General features: G+C 38.3%; 1 protein-coding gene across 15 annotated transcripts in view; it reads right to left on the minus strand.

Annotated features, from left to right (window-relative positions):
- Positions 1-21,245, minus strand: part of CATSPERE (catsper channel auxiliary subunit epsilon) — a 263,656-nt gene that overhangs the window by 11,771 nt on the left and 230,640 nt on the right. For 14 of the 15 annotated variants that reach the window (XM_070602097.1, XM_070602095.1, XM_070602105.1 and 11 more), the window contains 3 exons: positions 14,883-14,982; positions 12,948-13,034; positions 6,359-6,516 (listed from right to left, as the gene is read on the minus strand). In XM_070602097.1, the coding sequence (XP_070458198.1) occupies positions 6,359-6,516; positions 12,948-13,034; positions 14,883-14,982 (345 nt within the window). The remainder of the gene's footprint in view (positions 1-6,358; positions 6,517-12,947; positions 13,035-14,882; positions 14,983-21,245) is intronic. The other variant, XM_070602098.1, reaches the window with a different exon arrangement.

Raw genomic sequence — 21,245 nt, forward strand, 5'->3', positions numbered from 1 at the left:
AAGTTTATCATGAAATTGTGGCAATCAAGTCACATCTTCAGGCTCCAATTCTAGTTCTCTTGATATTTCCACCCACATCTGCAGTTACTTCCTCCACTGAAGTCTTGAACCCCTTAAACTTATCCATAAGGGTTGGAATTAATGTCTTCCAAACTCCTGTTAATGTTGATGTTTTGACCTCTTCCCATGAATCATGAACGTTCTTAATGGCATCTAGAATTCTGAATCTTTTCCAGAAGGTTTTCAACTGACTTTGCCCAGATCCATGAGGGGAGTCACTATCTATGGTAGCTAGACCCTTAACAAAATGTATTTCTTAAATAAGACCTTAAAGTTGAAATTACTCCTTCATCCATGGGCTACAGAATGGATGCTGTGTTAGCAGGCATGAAAACAACATCCATCTCATTGTACATCTCCATCAGAGCTCTTGGGTAACTAGGTGCCTTGTCAATGAGCAGTAATATTTTGAAAGGAGTCATTTTTTCTGAGCAGTTGGTCTCAAAAGTGGACTGAAAATATTCAGTAAACCGTGTTGTAAACAGATGTGCTGACATCCAGGCTTTGTTGTTCTATTTGCAGAGCACAAGCAGGCTAGATGTAGCACGATTCTTAAGGTCCCTAGGATTTCCAGTGTGGTAAATGAGCACTGGATCCAACTTGAATTCACGAGTTGCATTAGCCCTAACAAGAGAATTAACCTGACCTTTGATGCTTTGAAGCCAGGCCTTGACTTCTCTCTGGCTGTGAAAGTCCCAGACGGCATCTTGTTCCAATGTAAGGCTGTTTCATCTGCCTGGGAAATCTGTTGTTTAGTGCAGCCACGTTCATTAGTGATCTCAGCTAGATCTTCTGGAGAACTTCGGCACTTGCTGCTTCACCTGCACTTTTACGTTATGGAGACGCTTCTTTCCTGAAACCTCATGAACCAACCTCTGCAGACTTCAAACTTTTCTTCTGCAGCTTCCTCACCTCTCAGCCTTCATTGAATTGAAGAGAGTGAGGGCCTTTCTCTGTAGCAGGCTTTGGTTTAAGGGAATGCTATGGCTGGTTTGCTCTTCTATCCAGACCACTAAAGATTTCTCCATATCAGCAATAAGGCTGTTTCACTTTCTTATCATTGTGTGTTCACTGGGGCAGCACTTTTAATTTCCTTCAAGAACTTTTCCTCTGCATTCATAACTTGGCTAACTGTTTGGTGCAAGAGGCCTAGCTTTCAGCCTATCTCAGCTTTCAACACGCCTTCCTCACTAAGCTTAATCACCTCTAGCTTTTGATTTAAAGGGAAATATGGGCACCTCTTCCTTTCACTTGAACACTTAAGAGGCCATTGTAGGGTTATTAACTGGCTTAATTTCAATATTGCTGTGTCCCAGGGAACAAGGAAGCCTGAGGAGAGGGAAGAGACAGAGGAACAGCCAGTCAGCGGAGCAGTCAGAACACACACGTTGTGTGATTAAGTTCTCCGACTTATACGGGCACAGTTCATGCCACCCCAAAACAATGACAATAGTAACATCAAAGATCACTGATCACAGATCACCATAACAAATCTGATGATCACGAAAAAGTTTGAAATATTGTGAGAATTACCGGAATGTGACACAGGGACATGAAGTGAGCAAAGGCTGTTGGAAAAATGGTGCCAGGAGACATGCTCAAGACAAGGTTGCCACAAACCTTCAATATGTAAAAAACACTGTATCTGTGAAGTGCAATAAAGTGAAGCAAATAAAATGAGGTATGGCTGTAGTTTGAAGTCAGGAAGTGTGATACCTCCAGCTATGTTCTTCTTTCTCATGATTGCTTTGGCTATTCAGGGTCCTTTGTGCCTCTATAGAAATTTAGGATAGTTTTGTGTATTTCTGTGAAAAATGCCTTTGGAATTTTGATAGAGATTGCATTGAATCTGTAGATTGCTTTGGGTAGTATGGACATTTTAACAATATTAATTGTTCCAATCCGTGAGCATAGAATATCTTTCCATTTATTTGTGTCTTCTTCAGTTTCTTTCATCAACATCTTATAGTTTTCAGTTACAGATTTTTCACCTCTTTGGTTAAATTTATTCCTAGGTATTTTACTCTTTTTGATGCAGTTATAAGTGGGATTATTTTCTTAATTTCTCTTTCTGATAGTTCATTATTAGAGTATAGAAACAATTGAATTTTGTATTTAGTCATGTGTCACTTGATGGGGATTTGTTCTGAGAAATGCATTGTTTAACAATTTTGTCATTATGTGAACATCATAGGGTGTATGGCCTACTACACACCTAGGCTTTATGGTACTAATCTTATGGGACCTCTATTGTGTATGCATCCATTGTTGACCAAAATGTCATTATGTGGCACATGACTGTATTGATTTTGTGTCTTGCAACTTTACTGAATTCATTTATTAGTTCTAGCAGATTTTTGATGGAGTCTTTAGCATTTTCTATATATACTGTCATGTCATCTGCAAATAGTGACAGTTTTACTTTTTTTCCAGTTTGGATGACTTTTATTTCTTTTCCTTATGTAATTACTCTGGATAGGAATTCCAATACGACGTTGAATAAAAGTAGTGGGCAAGAGTGGGCATCTTTGTTTCGTTCCTGATCTTAGAGGAAAGGCTTTCACCTTTCACTATTGAGTCTGATGTTAGCTGTGGGCTTGCCAAATACGGCCTTTATTATGTTGAGGTACATTCCCTCTATGCCCACTTGGTTGAGAGTTTTTATCATAAATGAATGTTGAATTTTGTCAAATGCTTTGTCTGCATCTATTGAGATGATCATATGATTTTTATCCTTCATTTTGCTAATGTGGTGTATCACACTAATTGATTTGTGGATATCAAACCATCTTTGTGTCCCTGGTATAAATCCCACTTGATCATGATGTGTGATCCTTTTAATGTATTGTTGAATTTAGTTTGCTAATATTTAGTAGAGAATTTTTGCATCTGTGTTCATCAGGGATATTGACCTGTAAGTTTCTTTTCTTGTGGCATCCTTGTCTGGCTTTGTTATCAGGATAATGCTGGCCTCATAAAATGAGTCTGGAAGATTTCCCTCCTCTTGTATTTTTTGGAAGAGTTTGAGAAGGATTGGTATTAACTCTTCTGTAAAGGTTTGGTAGAATTCACTAGTGCAGCCGTCTGGTCCTGGACTTTTGTTTGTTGGGAGGTTTTTTCTTACTGATTCAATCTCCTTACTAGTAATCAATCTGTTCAGATTTTGTATTTCTTCATAATTCAGTCTTGGTCAGTTATATTTTTCTAGGAATTTATCCATTTCTTCTAGGTTGTCCAACTTGTTGGCAGATGATTGTACATAGTATTCTCTTGTGATCCTATGTGTTTCTGTGGTATCAGTTGTAACATCTCTTTCATGTCTGATTTTATTTATTTGTATCCTCTCTCCTTCTTTCTTATTGAGTCTAGCTAAAGCCTTCTCTATTTTGTTTATCTTTTCAAAAAATCAGCTCTTAGTTTCATTGCTCTTTTCTATTGTCTTTTTAGTCTCTATTTCATTTATTTCCACTCTGATCATTGTTATTTCCTTCCTTTCCTGGGCTTTGTTTGTTCTTCTTTTTCTGGTTACTTGTGGTATAAAGTTAGGTTTTTTATTTGAGATTTTTCTTGTTTTTTTAATGTGGAGAATTTCCCTTTTCATGGCTGAATAATATTCCTCCATATATATATATTTTCTTTTCCTTTATCTACTCATTCATTGATGGACACTTAGTTTGCTTCAATGTCTTGGCTGTTGTAAATAATGCTGTAATGAACATGGAGGTGCGTATATCTCTTGAAGTTAGTGTTTTGTGAAACTCTTCTGTTAATGGTGACCCCAGACTCTATGACATTTTTTGTTCTTCCTACCAGAAATTTTCTTGCTTCTTGACTTAAGTGATGTTGCCATGTCTTAGTATATTTCTTCAACTTTTTAGAGTGAAATAAAAATTTTATTCTATCTCATCATTATCCCTTTAAACAAATTCTCTGTAAATTGTTCTTCTCTGCCCCTGGATAAAATATTGAGCAGAAGTTTTCAGGTAATAAAAAGCCTAGTCCAAACTACATATAAAACTTTAGTCTTTCAAACATTGAAAACCTTCTTTCCTCAAGGTTGGGCCTGAATCGTGCTTAAGAGGTAGCACTGGGGAGATGAGTGTGGCCATTCATTTTCTTATTTTATCCTTAAACTTCCTCTTCCACTTGCTAGCTGCTGTTTCAGAACTCAGAATTGGGTACATGTAGGAGGAAAAAATCAAAATTTTATGTGGCTGAGGGCTTTTGTGTATTGGATGCCCAAATATTAGCTTTTTCTCTTGAGAGGAGAGAGCTAGGACTCCGACATCCAACACACAGAATGGGTTCTTCATACACTCTCATCTTGTAACTGGAAATGTCACCTGATGTTCCAGGATTTAGACGATATGTTCTCTGTCTGGCCATTTGCCAATCACTCCTCAGCTCCTGGCTTCCTATGGTTTTCCCCACCCATTGTCTCTATTTGGGATCACCTCAACCTTGAGTTGGGTAGGGATGACCTTTCGTGATGACCCAAGTTCAGTTTCCTTTCCTGGGGTTCATATTTGCACCCAGCTGAAAGTGCACACATTTTCTCGCACATTGGTGAAAGCCCTGTTTCCATGCACTATATCACTCTTTAGCCTTCCTATTATCAATGTACCTGTAGGCAGCCTTTTACTTTCAAACTTTCTAGATAAGAGGTAGGAATAGTCTTTGCTCCCCCGTCTTCAAACCAAGAGACCTATGTTAGTTTTCCTGAGTGGTTCTCTGAAGCCCCACTTACTTGGGTGGAGGAGGGGAAATGCACAGCATTCAGAAAACTCTCAGAAGAAATCCTCACTATTAGTCTTTCTTATGAGCTCCCAGCCTTCTCTGAAATAGCTCATTGTGGGAAGGGACCAGTTTTGGGACATCCTCTTTTCAAATCCTGCATTGATGATCAGTTTTAGGACAGGGGATAAACTGGTTTTGGGGCTTCTGTTCAAACTACAAAGTGAAGAGAATCACATTTAAATGTCCTGTTTTACTAGGTTTTCCTATTAACTTTCTATTTTTTCTCTTCATTTTTTCTTTTATTTGTGGAGCTTTCTGCTGAGTCCCTTTTCCTATCTCCCTCAAGACACCCACTTTTGTATTTTCAATTCTTTATCATCAGCTATTCCTTCCAACTCAAGGCCCAAATCAGAATTTTTAACTGTTTATCAGGCATCTTCACTCATATTTCATTGTCCCCTCAAATGCAAAGTCAAGACTCTTATCTCAGTACTTCTCTCAAAGATAAACCACCCCATTATCTATTTTGGTCAAGGAAAATTCCATAATTTTTGATCACCTAGTCTAGAAAACTTGAGACCATATCGAATCCTTCTTTTCCTTCACTTGCCACATCAGATCAACAAAATCTCTCATTTCTGGAAACATATTTATTAGACTTTCTCCTTTCTTTCTGTTCTTATTGCCACCAGGCCTTCCTTTGACCTCTTTCCTTGTTAACTTCACTCTTCTCATTTATCTGTGTACAGTGTTTTTCCCTTTATACCATTCTTTATACTATTCTCAGGCTAGTTTTCCTAGAACTGGACTTTTATCACAACACTCCCCTGGTAAAGATGCTCAAGAAGCTCTCTAGGTCATGGTTTGAAATTGACTTCAACATGATGAATTGTCGTAAATTACTCTGCTTCCTTTGTTTCTACCTTCCTCACTCAAGGTATTTTCCACCCTCCTTCATGACTCCAGGAGCCAAGCCATAGACAGGATACTATGTTCAACTCCATTCCATGATTAGTGTGGTTTCTGTCACCTGAAGGGTGGATCCTAGTCCTTTGCAATGTAAATCCTACTAATGTTCCATATTCTCCAGGAGGTTTCCTTCTGATGCTCAAAATAGCATTGATCTTTCCCATCTCTGAGTTATTATTGTGCCTATCAATAATGCAAATGATGATATTTGGAAAATATCGCATGTATTTGCTCTGATTTAACCTCCCTTGATTTGTGTGTGTACCCCCACTCCTCCTCCAACTAATTTAAGTATAAGCACCTTGAAGGCTGAGACTGTGCTGCTGTTATATTTGCATCTATCACAGCAATGGAGCATTGTAAAGTACTCAGAATGCAATTGTGAATTGACTAACCTAATCAGTGTTTAACATGAACTCTTACCTCCCACCCCCATAGAATGTCTAATGTGATTGCTACAAGATGAAAAAGTAAATATGTAAATAATAACAATAATTGGATATCTGGATGATCTCCAATTAAATCAAGAAAATAAAAATTTAATTTTGAGGAACTAATGCTAAAACTATTATAATAAAACATTTGTATTCACCTATAGTTTGGATCCAGGATCTTCACACGAAACACATACATTCCGGAATGGTCCACGGGCCAAACTAAATGGTTATGGTTAGACTTGTTGATAATCTCATATGGTTGATTTAAGTCTCCCGGCTTTCCAATAGCATAAGAAAAACAGTGCTTATAGTTCTGAACAGGAAACAAAGACAAAAACCTCAAGGTCATTTTTTGACTTTAATGAACAAGATTATATTCTCATATATTTATCTTGGAAAATTATTTAGCAATGTAATGACTATTCCCTTCTATTCTACCATTTTATTTCTGTATAGTATTTTTAGAGGCTATATTGGGTTAAAGTTTGATAAAAAGTGAAGCTTAATGAAAGCAAATGCTGTATTTATTTTTTATTTGCAAACAATAATAAATTTGGGTGTTGAGAGTACGTAAGCATATTATTTCCCTAAATCAAAAAAAGCACAAAATCCTCCAAGGATGCTTAATTTGGGGACAGACACTATTTTGGTCATAAGGTATGGATACCATAGTCAAAGTGGAGTATATTTGGGTTTTTGTCTTCTCCTAGGACTTTTATTTACCTCCATTACCACTACTGTGTCTGGGTGGGGGGTGTCTCAAGATACAAACTAGAAAGAATACTTATCTCCTGTCCCCCTTTTTAAAAGCACAGATGAAATGAGCCTATATCTTTTAAAGTCACTTTGTTAAAGCTAAGAAAACGATTGTTAAAACTTACAGATTTCTGAGCCGAGGTTCTTGTAGGTCCTGTATGCTTTCACGCCCAACTTAAAGGATTCCTCCTCAAGCACCTGCTGTCTGGGAGGCTTCTTATTGGATGGAACGAGATGCCTTGTGGGGCAATTACTCTGGATGTGCCCGAACTGTTGGCTGTCAACATCCTTCATTGTTTTCTCCACCTATCTTTTGGGGCCCAGAAGTTTGTGCTTCCATCCATCATGGATAACATTGCTCATCTCTCTGTCATGTATTCTCAGTGTGACTAAGTTCTTTCTCTAGCCTTTGAGTGAGTAACTCCTGTTTGATTTATTCAAGTGGTATTTATTTCCTGTTCTGTCCTCACAGTCTCCCTCCATGTTGACATTTGCCAGTACAATGGTGTTGCAGATACAGTATTCTTTCTTAAGTCTACTTGGTTTTGGAGATAATCAGGAACAGATCATATAGCCTCTGTATTTGGTGACATAATCTCTGGTGTATGTAATGACCCCTTGTATAGCACTCTCATTTTATCTTTATTTGCATACACTCCAGGATTTGCTCTCCTGTGTGAATTTTTTTGAAGGTGAATATTACCTTCACACTGAAAATTACTTTCCTTCCCTTCTTAGCAGGTCATTTTCTTTTATATAGGTGAATCATTCTATAATAATGTTTTAATTATAAGTCATCCCTAAAACTCTTGGTGATTTTCTTTAATTTAATAGGTGTTACTGTATATCTTGATAAACCACAAAATACAAAAAACAAGAGGCTCATTATTATTATTATTATTATTCCTTTGGACATTGAAAAACCCATTTCTGCCTTTCTCTGTGTTATTTGTGTATTTATTTATTTATTTGTATTGAGCCATAATTGACATAACATTATATTAGTTTCAGGTGTGTAATATAATGATTTGATATTTGTATATATTGCAAAATGATCACCACAATGTCTAGTTAATATCCATTACCACACAGTTATGAATACTTTTTCTTACGATGAGAACTTTTGAGATCTACTCTTAGCAACTTTCAAATACGCAATACAGTGTTATTCATTACAGTTGCCATGCTGTGCATCACATCCCTATGACTTATTTATTTTATAAATGGAAGTTTGCACCTTTTGACCCCCTCACCTATTTCATCCACACCCTGCACCTCTGGCAACCACTCATTTTTTTGATGTATCCTAATTTGAAAATACGATACATCTTTTTTTCGTTTTCTGGTGGAGGGTTCTTCCAGGTCAAAACTGGCCTGTGAACTTCTTGTTCAACCAAGTTAGTTAACACATGGGACCATGAGCTTAATTGAAAGAATACGTGGTGTATGCAGAATATGTGCAGGATCGGACCTATATCATCACAACAGAGCACTGCTAAAAGGACATATGCATCTTCTAGCATTATCTGTCTTTTTTGTATATAGACACCTGGGAATATTTATATTGTTTCTAATTTCCTACCTAGTTATTTTCTAATGAGAATGATGATACCCACTGACTGTTGTTCCTATTTTTTGGTCATACCTGATATTTCCTGTTATCACACTTTTTTTTCAATTATTCGTTTTACCCCCTTCTTTTGGAGTTGAAAGTTTATTTGATCAAGTTATGTAATCTACGAAAAACCAAATCTTCCCTCGCCTCATGAATCACCCTTTATTTCTAGGTGAGGACTTCTCAGGTTAGTGTGCCAGTCACGTCCAGAAACTCAACTCCCACCCTGAGTTAGATGTACGTAGCCAGCCATTCAGTGCCCACATTTTCTCTTTCCTTCTCAAGCTCTAACGTTAACTTGAAAGAACCTGTGAAAATGCCACTTTCGCTTATGAGTCCTTCAGTTTTTCTCCTGAAAATTTATAGTCTGTGGAGCTACTTCCAAGATTGTTTATGTAAGTGTCCTTCATCCTTGTAGGATCTGAAGGACTATGTAGCAGTCAGCGCAGCTCCACGCATCGGAGGGCTATTTCATTCCAGGTGTCTTATGTTTCAGGAAGAGAGTGCCTCTGATTGCCATGCTGAATTAGTATATGGTGACATCCTTCAGCAAGGGCAGCCTCACTTACCAGGACCTAACTAGTCTTTTTGCAGGTGCCTGCCTTCTATTATATTCAGACTCCAGACTGAATTCACCCCTTTAGTGGTGAGCTTTGTGTTTCTCATGCAGTAGAATCGAACATTTAGGGCCTGGTGTGGGCACTTCAGACTCTTTCTAGAATGTGAGAACTATTTCAATGGTTCTTAATTGTGGTCCCCAGAGCATCAGTGTCCCCTGGGAACTTGTTAGAAATGCAAAATTTGTGGCCCCACCCCAGATCTACTGATTCAGAAACTTTGGAGGTTGGGCCCAGCGATCTGTTTTAGCAAGTCCTCTGTTGATTGTAAAATGTGGGAACCACAGCACAATATTACACTGATTGAGGCAAGCTCCACGACTGTCAATTACCAGGTGACTCATTGCTTCCTAGGAATATGTTATTTTGGCAGAATCTTAGGACATTTGGGTGACCTCCATGAGATTTTGGCACATAGAGTATCACTGACACCTAATCTCAACCCCAGACTCTTGGATGCCCTTCAACAAAAAAGTCAGGACGGGGCCAGCCCCGTGGCCGAGTGGTTAAGTTCGCACGCACCGCTTCGGGTTTCGCCAGTTCCAATCCTGGGTATGGACATGGCACCACTCATCAAGCCATGCTGAGGTGGCATCCTACACATAGCACAACCAGAAAGACCTACAACTAGAATATACAACTATGTACTGGGGGGTCTTTGGGGAGAAGAAGAAGAAAGAAAAAGAAAACCAGATTGGCAACAGATGTTAGCTCAGGTGCCAATCTTAAAAAAAAAAAACAAACAGTAGGAGGGTGAGTTTTGTGTTTAACTGATTCCATTACTAGTTTAATTCCTTATGATTTTTTAATAGTGGGATAATACTCTTTATAATAGGTGGGTGACCTATAATTGATTAATTATTTGCACAAATATTTATTGAGCATGCATAGTGGATTAGTTACTGAGGATGCACCAGCTAACAAAAAAAAATTCCCTTCCCTTATGTAGCCCACATTCTGGTGGGAAACCCGTTAATAAATAGGATAAATCGGTATACTGTGTAACGTATCAGAAAGTTATAAGTGCTAATGACATTACAGAAAACAGGGAATGGGGATATGGACTGTCATGGGGTGATGTTTAACTTTTTCGACAGAGTGGCAAGGGAAGTCTTCATTGACTAGTTGATTTTTCAGTAAAGACCTGAAGAAAAGAGATAGCTAGTCCTGATGGGGTGGGGTGGGCAGTAGGTCACGTAGGCCTTGTCATAACTCTAAGTGAGATGGGAACCATTACATGGTGTTGAGCAGAAGAGTGACATGTTCTCATTTATGTTTTAGTAGGATCACCCTAGCTGCTGTGTTGTGAATAGATTCATGGTGGGCAAGGCTGAAGCAGGGAGCCCAGTTAGGAGGCTGTGGTTATAACCCAGATCATTGGTGATGGTGGCTTGGAGCACAGCAGTGGCAATTGGGGTGGCGAAGAGTGACAAAATTCAGAATATACTTTGAAGGAAGAGCCAACAAGATTTTCTGAAAGGCCAAATGTGGAGCATAAGATGACACTTAGAGCCTTTATCCTGAGTATACTGGAAGGATGGAATTTCCATTAACCGAGGTGGGGAAGAATGTTAGAGGAGTATGTTTGGAAGGTGGATGTCAGGAGCTCAGTTTCGGACATGCTAGGTTTGAGATGCTAGTTGAATGATCATCATTTTTCTTTTTTGTTGGAACATTCCCATCAGTAATCATGAGGTTATTTCTCTCAACTTATAAAAAAAATAAGACCCTCTCTTCACCCCATTGCTTTCCAGCTACTACACTATTTCTTTCTCCCCTTTACTGCAAAACTTTTCATCAGAGTTGCTGCTTTGAATTCTTTTTCTCCAACCTAATTAAACCCACTTCGGTAAGGCTTGTCTCTCACTATTCACCAAAACCAATCCTGTCAAGGTTACTTGTTATCTCCATGTTGCTAAAGTAAATGATCAATTTTCAATCATCATCATAGTTGACCTATCTCAGTTGTGGATTTGATACAGTTGATCCCTCCCTCCTTCCTGTAAGATTTGCTTTTCATGATGTTCCGAACACCACGCTCACCTGGTTTTCCTCCTGCTTCTTGGATTATTCCTTTTTCATCTCCTCTGCCCCTCCTCATTTCCCGAATCTTTAAATGTTAGAATGACTCAAGGTTTAGTCCTTCTATTTTTTTTTAAAATTAAGATTATGATAGTTTACAACCTTGTGAAATTTCAGTTGTACATTATTGTTAGTCATGTTGTGGGTACACCACTTCACCCTTTGTGCCCTCCCTCCACCCCCCCCCCCCTTTCCCCTGGTAACCACCGATCAGTTCTCCTTGTCTATATGTTAACTTCCACCTATGAGTGGAGTCATACAGAGTTTGTCTTTCTCTGTCTGGCTTATTTCGCTTAACAAAATACCCTCAGGTTCCATCCATGTTGATGCGAATGGGACGATTTTGTCCTTTTTTATGGCTGAGTAGTCCTTCTATTTTTCTATCTATACCTGGGGTTCCTAACCTCTGGGGAAGCCTATGGATTATTATGGACATCTTCTCAGAATAATGTTTATAAAAACTTAATATAAAGTAAGTTGCATTACAAGGAAAACTAGTTTTGAAGAATTATAATTGTCAAAATATTAAAAACAATATGGCAACATATTGCACATTTAATAATATTTGCTTCTTTAAATAATATTAAATAATGGGATCTAGCACCAGGTTTAATAACTACCATACTTTTCTTGGTTATGTAGGAAGCAAGTTCATTAGATAAGAATGAGGATGGGGGAAGAGGTGTTGAGATTTTAGAAGAGAGGAGAAAATATGCAATAGCTATTTATGAGAGGGGGAGAGGGAATGAACTACAGAAATACAGTTATGTTTGCTGGGTAGTGTTATGGGACCATTTAAATCATGAAATTAAAGTGAAACAAGTCAGCATGGGAAGGTGGATAGTTGAATTTAACCAGGGTTGTGATGTAGTCACACATGTGAACAGGTGAGAGGAAGGCAAAGGAAATGAGGATATATATTAATAGAGTGATACAATTATTGACTCTGGAATTTAAGCTGGATATAAAGCAGGAAAAGAGACCTGGGGGTGAATGAGGGGGGCAGGATCAGTGGGTTGAAGGTTATGTTGGGGTTGAAGGATTGTTAGAGTAGAGCTGCTGGGTTATGTTGTTGATGAAAAGTGGAGTTGGGAATACACAGGACAACACCCATCGTTTGTATATTTCTCTGTCTTGGCATGCATAGATTCCGACATAGAGGAAAGTAACATTTTTATGGCAGGGTTTACATTTTACAGGCTGAGGTACCTTATATGCCACTTTTAGTTCATGAGATACGGTTTGATTCTCCAAATAACATAAATTAATTTCAATTCAGGAAAATTCAATTGCAAAAAGTTAAAAACAGTATAGGATGGATAAGTGGCATTCAGAGATGATCTTTCAGTTACACAAGAATTGAAGCTTCAGGCATTCTTTAGAAAGACTCACTATCAGTGCTTTCACGTGTTTGTCAGATGTTTAATAATCTGCACACACAGATTTTCAGCAGAGAAAATTAAAACAAAATTGTTAGGAACACAAAAGCAACAGAAGGTCAAAGAGAAATTAAGATGAAGCATTTTTGAAATCATAGTATAATCCAATAGAAAATTTGATTTGATTTACCAAAACAAATTTAAATCCAAAGTGTTTCCATTAAGCTTTCGTTAATACCGAAATGCCAAACCAGTTACTATAAATAGACAATGTGAAAGGCAACGTTCTTCTTACCTCCGGTCCCCAGGCATCTTCTAGTGGCAGGTGCTTGTTAAGTGTAGTCATTGACTTCCATGTCTGGGCTTCATTTAAACAACCACTCTGTCAAAAGATGTTACATATATATAACATACCAATTTACCCCTAAGTATTTAATATATTTTAATGTCATTGAAAATTACATATTTAAAACTTTTTCACTATTTAAGTGTTTGCTTATATATAGAGGAACAGTTGACTTTCACATATGGACCCTGTATGGAGAGAACTTCTTCTTTTTTTTTTATTATTTTTTTTATTGCGTTATTGATAGGTTACAATCTTGTGAAATTTCAATTGTACATTAATGTTTGTCAGTCATGTTGTAGGTGCACCACTTCACCCTTTGTGCCCACCCCCCCACCCCACCTTTCCCCTGGTATCCACTAAACTGTTCTTGGTCCATAGTTTTAAATTCCTCATATGAGTGGAGTCATACACAGATTATCTTTCTCTTGCTGGCTTATTTCACTTAACATAATTCAACCCTGTATGGAGAGAACTTCTTAAACTCACGTATTCACTTTGTTTCACGTGAACAGTCAAGTAGTCTGTGAATATGACAGTTTTCTTTCTTTCTTTCCAGTCCTTACACGTTTAACCTATTTTTATTGTTTATTGTTTGCCTCGTTACAAAAATCAGAACAATGTTGTATTCTGATTTCAGAGAGAAGGCTTTCACATTTTCACTGCTAAATATCATGTTTTCTATAGTTTTTTGGTATCTACATTTTATTAGTGTAGTTACTACCTATTTATAATTTTCTAAGATTTATTTTTAAAATAATGTTACATATGGAAAATTTTTTTAATCAAATGACTTTTCGTCAACTGTTACAATAATCTTATGCCTTTTCTTCCTTATTCTGTTAATACAGTGGATTCATTTGATTTTCAAATGATATCCCAATCTTTCATTTATGAAATAAGTGAAACGATGTGTTATTTTTAAATATATTGATGAGTTTGATTTGCTAGTATTTTTTTCAGATGTTTTGTATCTATGGTCATGAGTCAGATGGGCTTGTGATTCTCTTTTCTTTCCATGTCCTCCGCAGGTCCGCCTCGATTCACAAAGTTAGTTGGAAAGTGCTCCCTCCACCCTAATACTCTGGAAGAGTTTTTAGAAGGCTGAAGGAAAATTTTCCTTAAATGTTTGGTAGACTTCATCAGGAAAGCCATCTGGGATTAGTTTTCTAATTGTCTTGGAATACAAGAAACTTTGGTAAGTTGGTTTTTCAAGACATTTGTCTATTTTATCCATTTGTCCGTTGTCAAATTTGTTGATATAAATTTGTTTATAGTATCATGTATTATCTCAGGAATCAATGCTGGTAATTTCTAAAGAGGCTTCATCATGATGGGGGGCCTCAAGGGCACAAAGCCCCACGTGGGGCTGGGAGTGCAGTGTGGTGAATGGGAGTGGTAAGGCCTTTCTGCCGTGGCCTGCAAAGTGCAAGGGCCGAAGAAGGGAGTTCACGTGGAGGGCGAGATCTGCCAGTCCTGGAGGATGGAGCCGGTCGAATGACGCAAACAAGTCAAGATGCAGCCTAGAGGGTGTCCAGATGATTTACCACAAATGTGATGAATGTCCAAAAGCCAAAGGCAGACCCGTAAATAATCAAACATTAAATACAGTGTGGAGAGAAAAGAAAATATTCACCTATAATTGCATCATCCTACTATAAACATTATCTTATTTTTTCTGATCCCTTAAGTGTGTTTTATATGACATGGCTTCTTTCTTCATAAGTGAATTTTAGTAGTCATAGAATTAATATAGAGAGAATATGTTTTTTCTACCCACAGCTGACTGGTTCTATTTTCTTTAGATAATTTACATACAGATTTAACATAGAAAGACATGTCTAATCGCATGCTAAATTCTTTTTAAATTCAAAGATGCCATACCTTCTTCATAGTGTTGTTAAAGGTGTAGTCATCCCTGCCGTGTATTTCCCACACTATGAAATTTACTCCAACATCTTCAACAAAGCCGTTGTCATCGTATCTGAAAGAAACAGCAAACACAAAAATAATAGTTTAGTGTAGAATAGAGGGGTTAAGAGCTCCAGCTTTTGAATCAGATGGGCTTAGATTTAAATCCTGTCTTTATCCCTTAACAGCTTTGTGACCCTGGGGGAGTTACTTAAACTTCAAACCCCATTTTTCTCACCTGTACAATAATAACAATACCTACTGTGTAGGTTTCCTCCAGCTCTCAGAACAAGCCTAATGGTAAGGAAGCAGAAATCTGCACTCTTTAAACAGCTGGAACCATAAGTTCTCTTCACTTTGATAGGAACCATATACTGGTAAGGTGAAGGAAGCTGAGGCACAGCCGTCGCGGCTGGTAGCAGAGAGAAGGATGGAAGGAAGTGACGAGTGGAGGAAGGGCCAACCAAGGATCCCTTGGTGTCATTTAATTGACAAATATTTGTTGAGTGCCTGTTATGTACCAGAGAATTAAACCACAGAATTCCTAGGATGACAACTGAGCTGCTGCTGATCTCCCGGGAGGAACCAGGTGGAAGAGGTGGCCGAGCGTCAAAGGATCAGCAGCATCAGTCAGTGTTGAGCTGGGGCTGAGAAGCAGAAGTTGTCATGAGCTCCCTGGAGTGACGGTCATGCACAGCCATGCTCAGAGAACACATGGTGACTTCTGCCACCAGCAGACACCAGCAGACAGTCCAGCATGGAGAGGGAGCCCGCTTCCCTGATGCAGGACTGGAGGCAAAAGCCCTATTGAGCTTTACCACAAACTCAGTGAGTTTTAAAAGAGATGTGTTACTTCAAATTGTTAAGAATCTTTTCTTTTCTGCTACTGTATGAGAATAGGGGCTTGAGACAAGGGCTAAAGTTCAGTTACTGATAAAGCCATACCTTTGCGCATCAGAGCTTGTGACTGTTTTTTTTTTTTTTTTTAAATATTGGCACCTGAGCAAACAGGTGTTGCCAATCTTCTTCTTCTTTTTTTTTTTTCGCTTTTTCTCCCCAAATTCCCCCAGTACATAGCTGTACACTTTACTTGTGGGTCTTTCTAGTTGTGGCATGTGGGATGCCCCCTCAACACGGCCTGATGAGCGGTGCCATGTCCGCGCCCAGGATCCCCACTGGTGAAACCCTGGGCCACCACAGCTGAGCGCGCAAACTTAACCACTCGGCCATGGGGCCAGCCCCTTTGTGACTGTTTTAAAAATGGTTACTTGTCTTCCTTCTCCATCAGCTATTGCCCACTTTTCGAATGAAATTGTCCCTGCACCCCTGGGATGGATATTTCACTTAGGACCTGGCTCTCAGACCGGCTGCCTCAGTGTCTGGTATATTTTTTTGATTCTTTTTCTTGTCTCTTTGTCTATTCATCAAGAATAACAGATCCTGGACAGTGATGGGGTTCAGCGCAGGCCTCCCCAGGATGTGCCACTTTGGCAGGTGGGATATTTTGAGCTGAAGGCAATCGAGATGCTGTGGGCTCAAGAGGAACTTTTACCTCCACCTTAAAGAATTCAAATTAAGGGCGTGGCCCAGAAGGAAAGTTATTACCAGAAGTAAATTTTTATGACCTATCTGTAGGGCAGGGCAAACATTTAATTATCGAGCATCTGCTCTTCTCACTGTCTCGTGAATTGCCCTCCTCCCCTCTGAAGCCCCAGGCCCCTCTCCCATTCCTTGGCTCAAGATGGCATAAATACCTCATTTTACCTTTCTATCTCTGAACCTCTCATGTATTGGGGTCTCTGATTCTCTCATGTGTGTGGGGTTCCCATATGTACGTAGTAAGTTGGGTTTTCTCCTTTTGTCTTATTACATTTTAATTATTCGACCAGCCATTAGAACCAAGAGGAGCGGGGGGAGAATTTCCCTTCTCCCCCAACAGCATCTCTTTATGCACTGCCCAGATCTCTGCCTGACTTAGAAGTCATTCTGCCTGGCTTTGCAGTCTTCTACAACTTGCTGCCACCCACTACTGGCTATGAAGAACAGTTACTGTCCCATTCTCGCAAACCAGGCAGAAAGGTTCTTTTAATTGACTTCATAATAGTTTACATCATTGTGAAATTTCAGTTGTACATTATTTCTTGTCTGTCACCACATAAGTGCTCCCCTTCACCCTCTGTACCCATCCTCCAACCCCCTTCCCCTGGTAACCGCTGAACTGTTTTCTTTGTCCCAGTACTTGTTTATATTCCACATATGACTGAAATCATCTGGTGCTTGTCTTTCTCAGACTGGCTTATTTTGCTTAGCATAATTCCCTCTAGGTCCTTCCATGTTATTGCAAATGGGATGGTTTTGTCTTTTGTTTCTGGCTGAGAAGTATTCCATTGTATATATATATACCTCATCTTCTTTATCCAGTCATCAGAGATGGGCACTCGGATAGTTTCCGTGTCTTGGCTGTTGTGAATAGTGCTGCGATGAACATAGGGGTGCATATGTTACTTTGGATTGTTGATTTCAAGTTGTTTGGGTAGATACCTAGTAGTGGGATAGCTGGGTCATATGGTAGTTCTATTTTTAGTTTTTTGAGGAATCTCCATACTGTTTTCCATAGTGGCTGCACCAGTTTGCATTCCCACCAGCCGTGGATGAGGGTTCCCTTCTCTCCACACCCTTTCCAATATCTGTTATTTTTAGTCTTAGTGATTATAGCCACTTTAGCAGGAGTAAGGTGGTATCTTAGTGTCATTTTGATTTGTATTTCCCTGATGATTAGTGATGTTGAACATCTTTTCATGTGTTTATTGGCCATCTGTATATCTTCTTTGGAAAAACGTTTGTTCACATCCTCTGCCTATTTTTTGATCAGGCTGTTTGTTTTTTTGTTGTTCAGTGTGTGTGTGAGTTCCTTATATATTATAGAGATTAACCCCTTGTCAGATATATGCTTTGCAAATATTTTCTCCCAATTGGTCAGTTGTCTTTTTGTTTTGATCCTAGTTTCTTTTGCCTTGTAGAAGCTCTTTAGTCTGATGAAGTCCCACTTGTTTATTTTTTCTTCTGTTTGCCTTGTCTGAGAAGACGTGGCATTCAAAAAGATCCTTTTAAGTTTGATGTCAAAGAGTGTACTACCTATATTATCTTCCAGGAGTTTTATGATTTCAGGACTTATCTGCAAGTCTTTGATCCATTTTGAGTTTATTTTGTGTATGACATGAGATAATGGTCTACTTTCATTCTTTTGCATATGGCTGTCCAGTTTTCCCAACACCATTTATTGAAAAGACTATCTTTTCTCCATTGTATGTTCTCGGCACCTTTGTTGAAGATTAGCTGTCCATAGATGTGTGGTTTTATTTCTGGGGTTTCAGTTCTGTTCCATTGATCTGTGTGCCTGTTTTTGTACCAGTACCGTGCTGTTTTGATCACTATGGCTTTGTAGTACATTTTGAAGTCAGGGGTTGTGATGCCTCCAGCTTTGTTTTTTTTTCTCAGGATTGCTTTAGCAATTCGGGGTCTTTGGTTGCCCCATATGAATTTTAGGATTCTTTGTTCTATTTCTGTGAAGAATGTCATTGGGATTCTGATTGAGATTGCATTGAATCTGCAGATTGCATTAGGTAGTACGGACATTTTAACTCTGTTTATTCTTCCAATCCATGTGCATGGAATCTTTCCATCTTTTTATCTCATCATCTATTTCTTTCAATAATGTCTTATAGTTTTCATTGTATAGGTCCTTCACCTCCTTGGTTAAATTTATTCCTAGATATTTTATTCTTTTTGTTGCGACTATAAATAGAATTATATTCTTGAGTTCTCTTTCTATAAGTTCATTATTAGAATATAGGAATGCAACTGATTTTCCTTTTTTTGAGGAAGATTAACCCTGAGCTAACATCTGCTGCCAATCCTCCTCTTTTTGCTGAGGAAGACTGGTACTGAGCTAACATTCATGCCCATCTTCCTCTACTTTTTTAATGTGAGACGGCTGCCACAGCATGGCTTGACAAGAAGTGCTATGTCTGCACCCGGAATCTGAACCAGTGAACCCCAGGCAGCTGAAGCGGAATGTGCAAACTTAACCACTGCACCACCAGGCTGGCCCTGAAATGCAACTGATTTTTTTAAGTTGATTTTGTATCCTGCAACTTTACTGTAGTTGTTAATTATTTCTAATAGTTTTCCGATGGATTCTTTAGGGTTTTCTATATATAAGATCATGTCATCTGCAAACAGCAAGAGTTTTACTTCTTCACTCCCTGTTTGGATTCCCTTTATTCCTTTCTCTTGCCTAATTGCTCTGGCCAAAAACTCTTGTACCATGTTGAATAAAAGTGGTGAGAGTGGGCATCCTTGTCTTGTTCCTGTTCTCAGAGGGGTAGTGTACAGCTTTTCCCCATTGAGTATGATGTTGGCTGCGGGTTTGTCATATATGGCCTTCATTATGTTGAGGTAATTTCCTTCTATGCCCATTTTGTTGAGAATTTTTATCATAAATGAATGTTTCATCTTATCAAATGCTTTCTCTGTACCTACTGAGATGATCACGTGGTTTTTATTCCTCAATTTGTTGATGTGATGTATCACATTGATTGATTTGCAGATGTTGAACCATCCCTGTGTCCCTGGTATAAATCCCACTTATTCATGATGTTTGATCTTTTTGATGTATTGCTGTATTTGAGTTGCCAATATTTTGTTGAGGATTTTTGCATCTATGTTCATCAGCGATATTTCCCTGTAGTTTTCCTTTTTTTGTATTGTTCTTGTCAGGCTTCAGTATCAGAGTGATATTGGCCTTGTACAATGTGTTAGGAAGCATTCCATCTTCCCAGATATTTTGGAATAGCTTGAGAAAGATAGGTATTAAATTCTTTCTGAAAATTTGGTAGAATTCTCCAGGGAAGCCGTCTGGTCCTGGGCTTTTATTTTTTGGGATGCTTTTCATTACTGTTTCAATCTCTTTACTTGTGATTGGTCTATTCAGATTATCTATTTCTTCTTGATTCAGCTTTGGGAAGTTGTAAGAGTCTAAGAATTTATCCATTTCTTCTAGACTGTCCATTTTGTTGGCATATAGCTTTTGATAGTATTCTCTATAATCCTTCGTATTTCTGTGGTATCCATTGTTATTTCTCCTCTTTCATTTTTAAGTTTATTTATCTGAGCTTTCTCTCCTTTTTTCTTTGTAAGTCTGGCTAGGGGTTTGTCAATTTTATTTATCTTCTCAAAGAACCAGCTCTTTGTTTCATTGATCCTTTCTGCTGCCTTTTTTGTTTCAATAGTATTCATTTCTGCTCTGATTTTTATTACTTCCTCTTCTGCTGACTTTGGACTTCATTTGTTCTTCTTTTCTATTTCAGTTAGGTGTAGTTTGAGATTGCTTATTTGGGTTTTTTCATGTTTGTTAAGGTGAGCTTGTATTGCAATGAATTTCCCTCTTAGTACCACTTTTGCTGCATCCCATGAGTGGTATGGTATGTTTTCATTTTCATTTGTCTCAAGATATTTTTTGATCTCTCCTTTAATTTCTTCAATGATCCATTGGTTGTTCAATAGCATGTTGTTTAGTGTCCAAATCTTTCTTCCTTTCTCAGCTTTTTTCTTGTAATTAATTTCTAGCTTCATAGCATTGTGATTGGAAAAGATGCTTGTTATTTCAATCTTCTTAAATTTATTGAGGCTTGCCTTGTTTCCAAACCTATGGTCTATTCTTGAGAATGTTCCATGCTTACTTGAGAAGAATGTGTATTCTGCTGTTTTTGGATGGAGTGTTCTATATATGGCTATTAAGTCCAAGTAGTCTAGCTTTTCATTTAATCTCACTGTTTCCTTGTTGATTTTCTGCCTGGATGATCTATCCATTGATGTGAGTGGAGTGTTGAGGTCCCCTACTATTATTGTGGTGTTGTTAATATCTCCTTTTAGGTTTGTTAATTGTTGCTTTATGTACTTTGGTGCTCCTGTGTTGGGTGCATAGATATTTATAAATGTTATTTCTTCTTGATGGACTGTCCCTTTAATCATAATATACTGCTCCTTTTTGTCTCTCTTTACCTGTCTTATCTTGAAGTCTACTTTGTCTGATATAAGTATTGCAACACCTGCTTTCTTTTGTTTGCCATTAGCTTGGAATATCATCTTCCATCCCTTCACTCTGAGCCTGTGTTTGTTGTTGGCGCTGAGATGTGTTTCCTGGAGGCAGCATATTGTTGGGTCTTGTTCTTTAATTCATCTCACCACTCCATGTCTTTTTATTGGACAATTCAAGCTATTTACATTTAGGGTGATTATCGCTATATGAGGGCTTAATGCTCCCATTTTATCACT

This window comes from Equus przewalskii, chromosome 31 (genome assembly GCF_037783145.1).
Source record: "Equus przewalskii isolate Varuska chromosome 31, EquPr2, whole genome shotgun sequence".
Taxonomy (NCBI): Eukaryota; Metazoa; Chordata; class Mammalia; order Perissodactyla; family Equidae; genus Equus; species Equus przewalskii.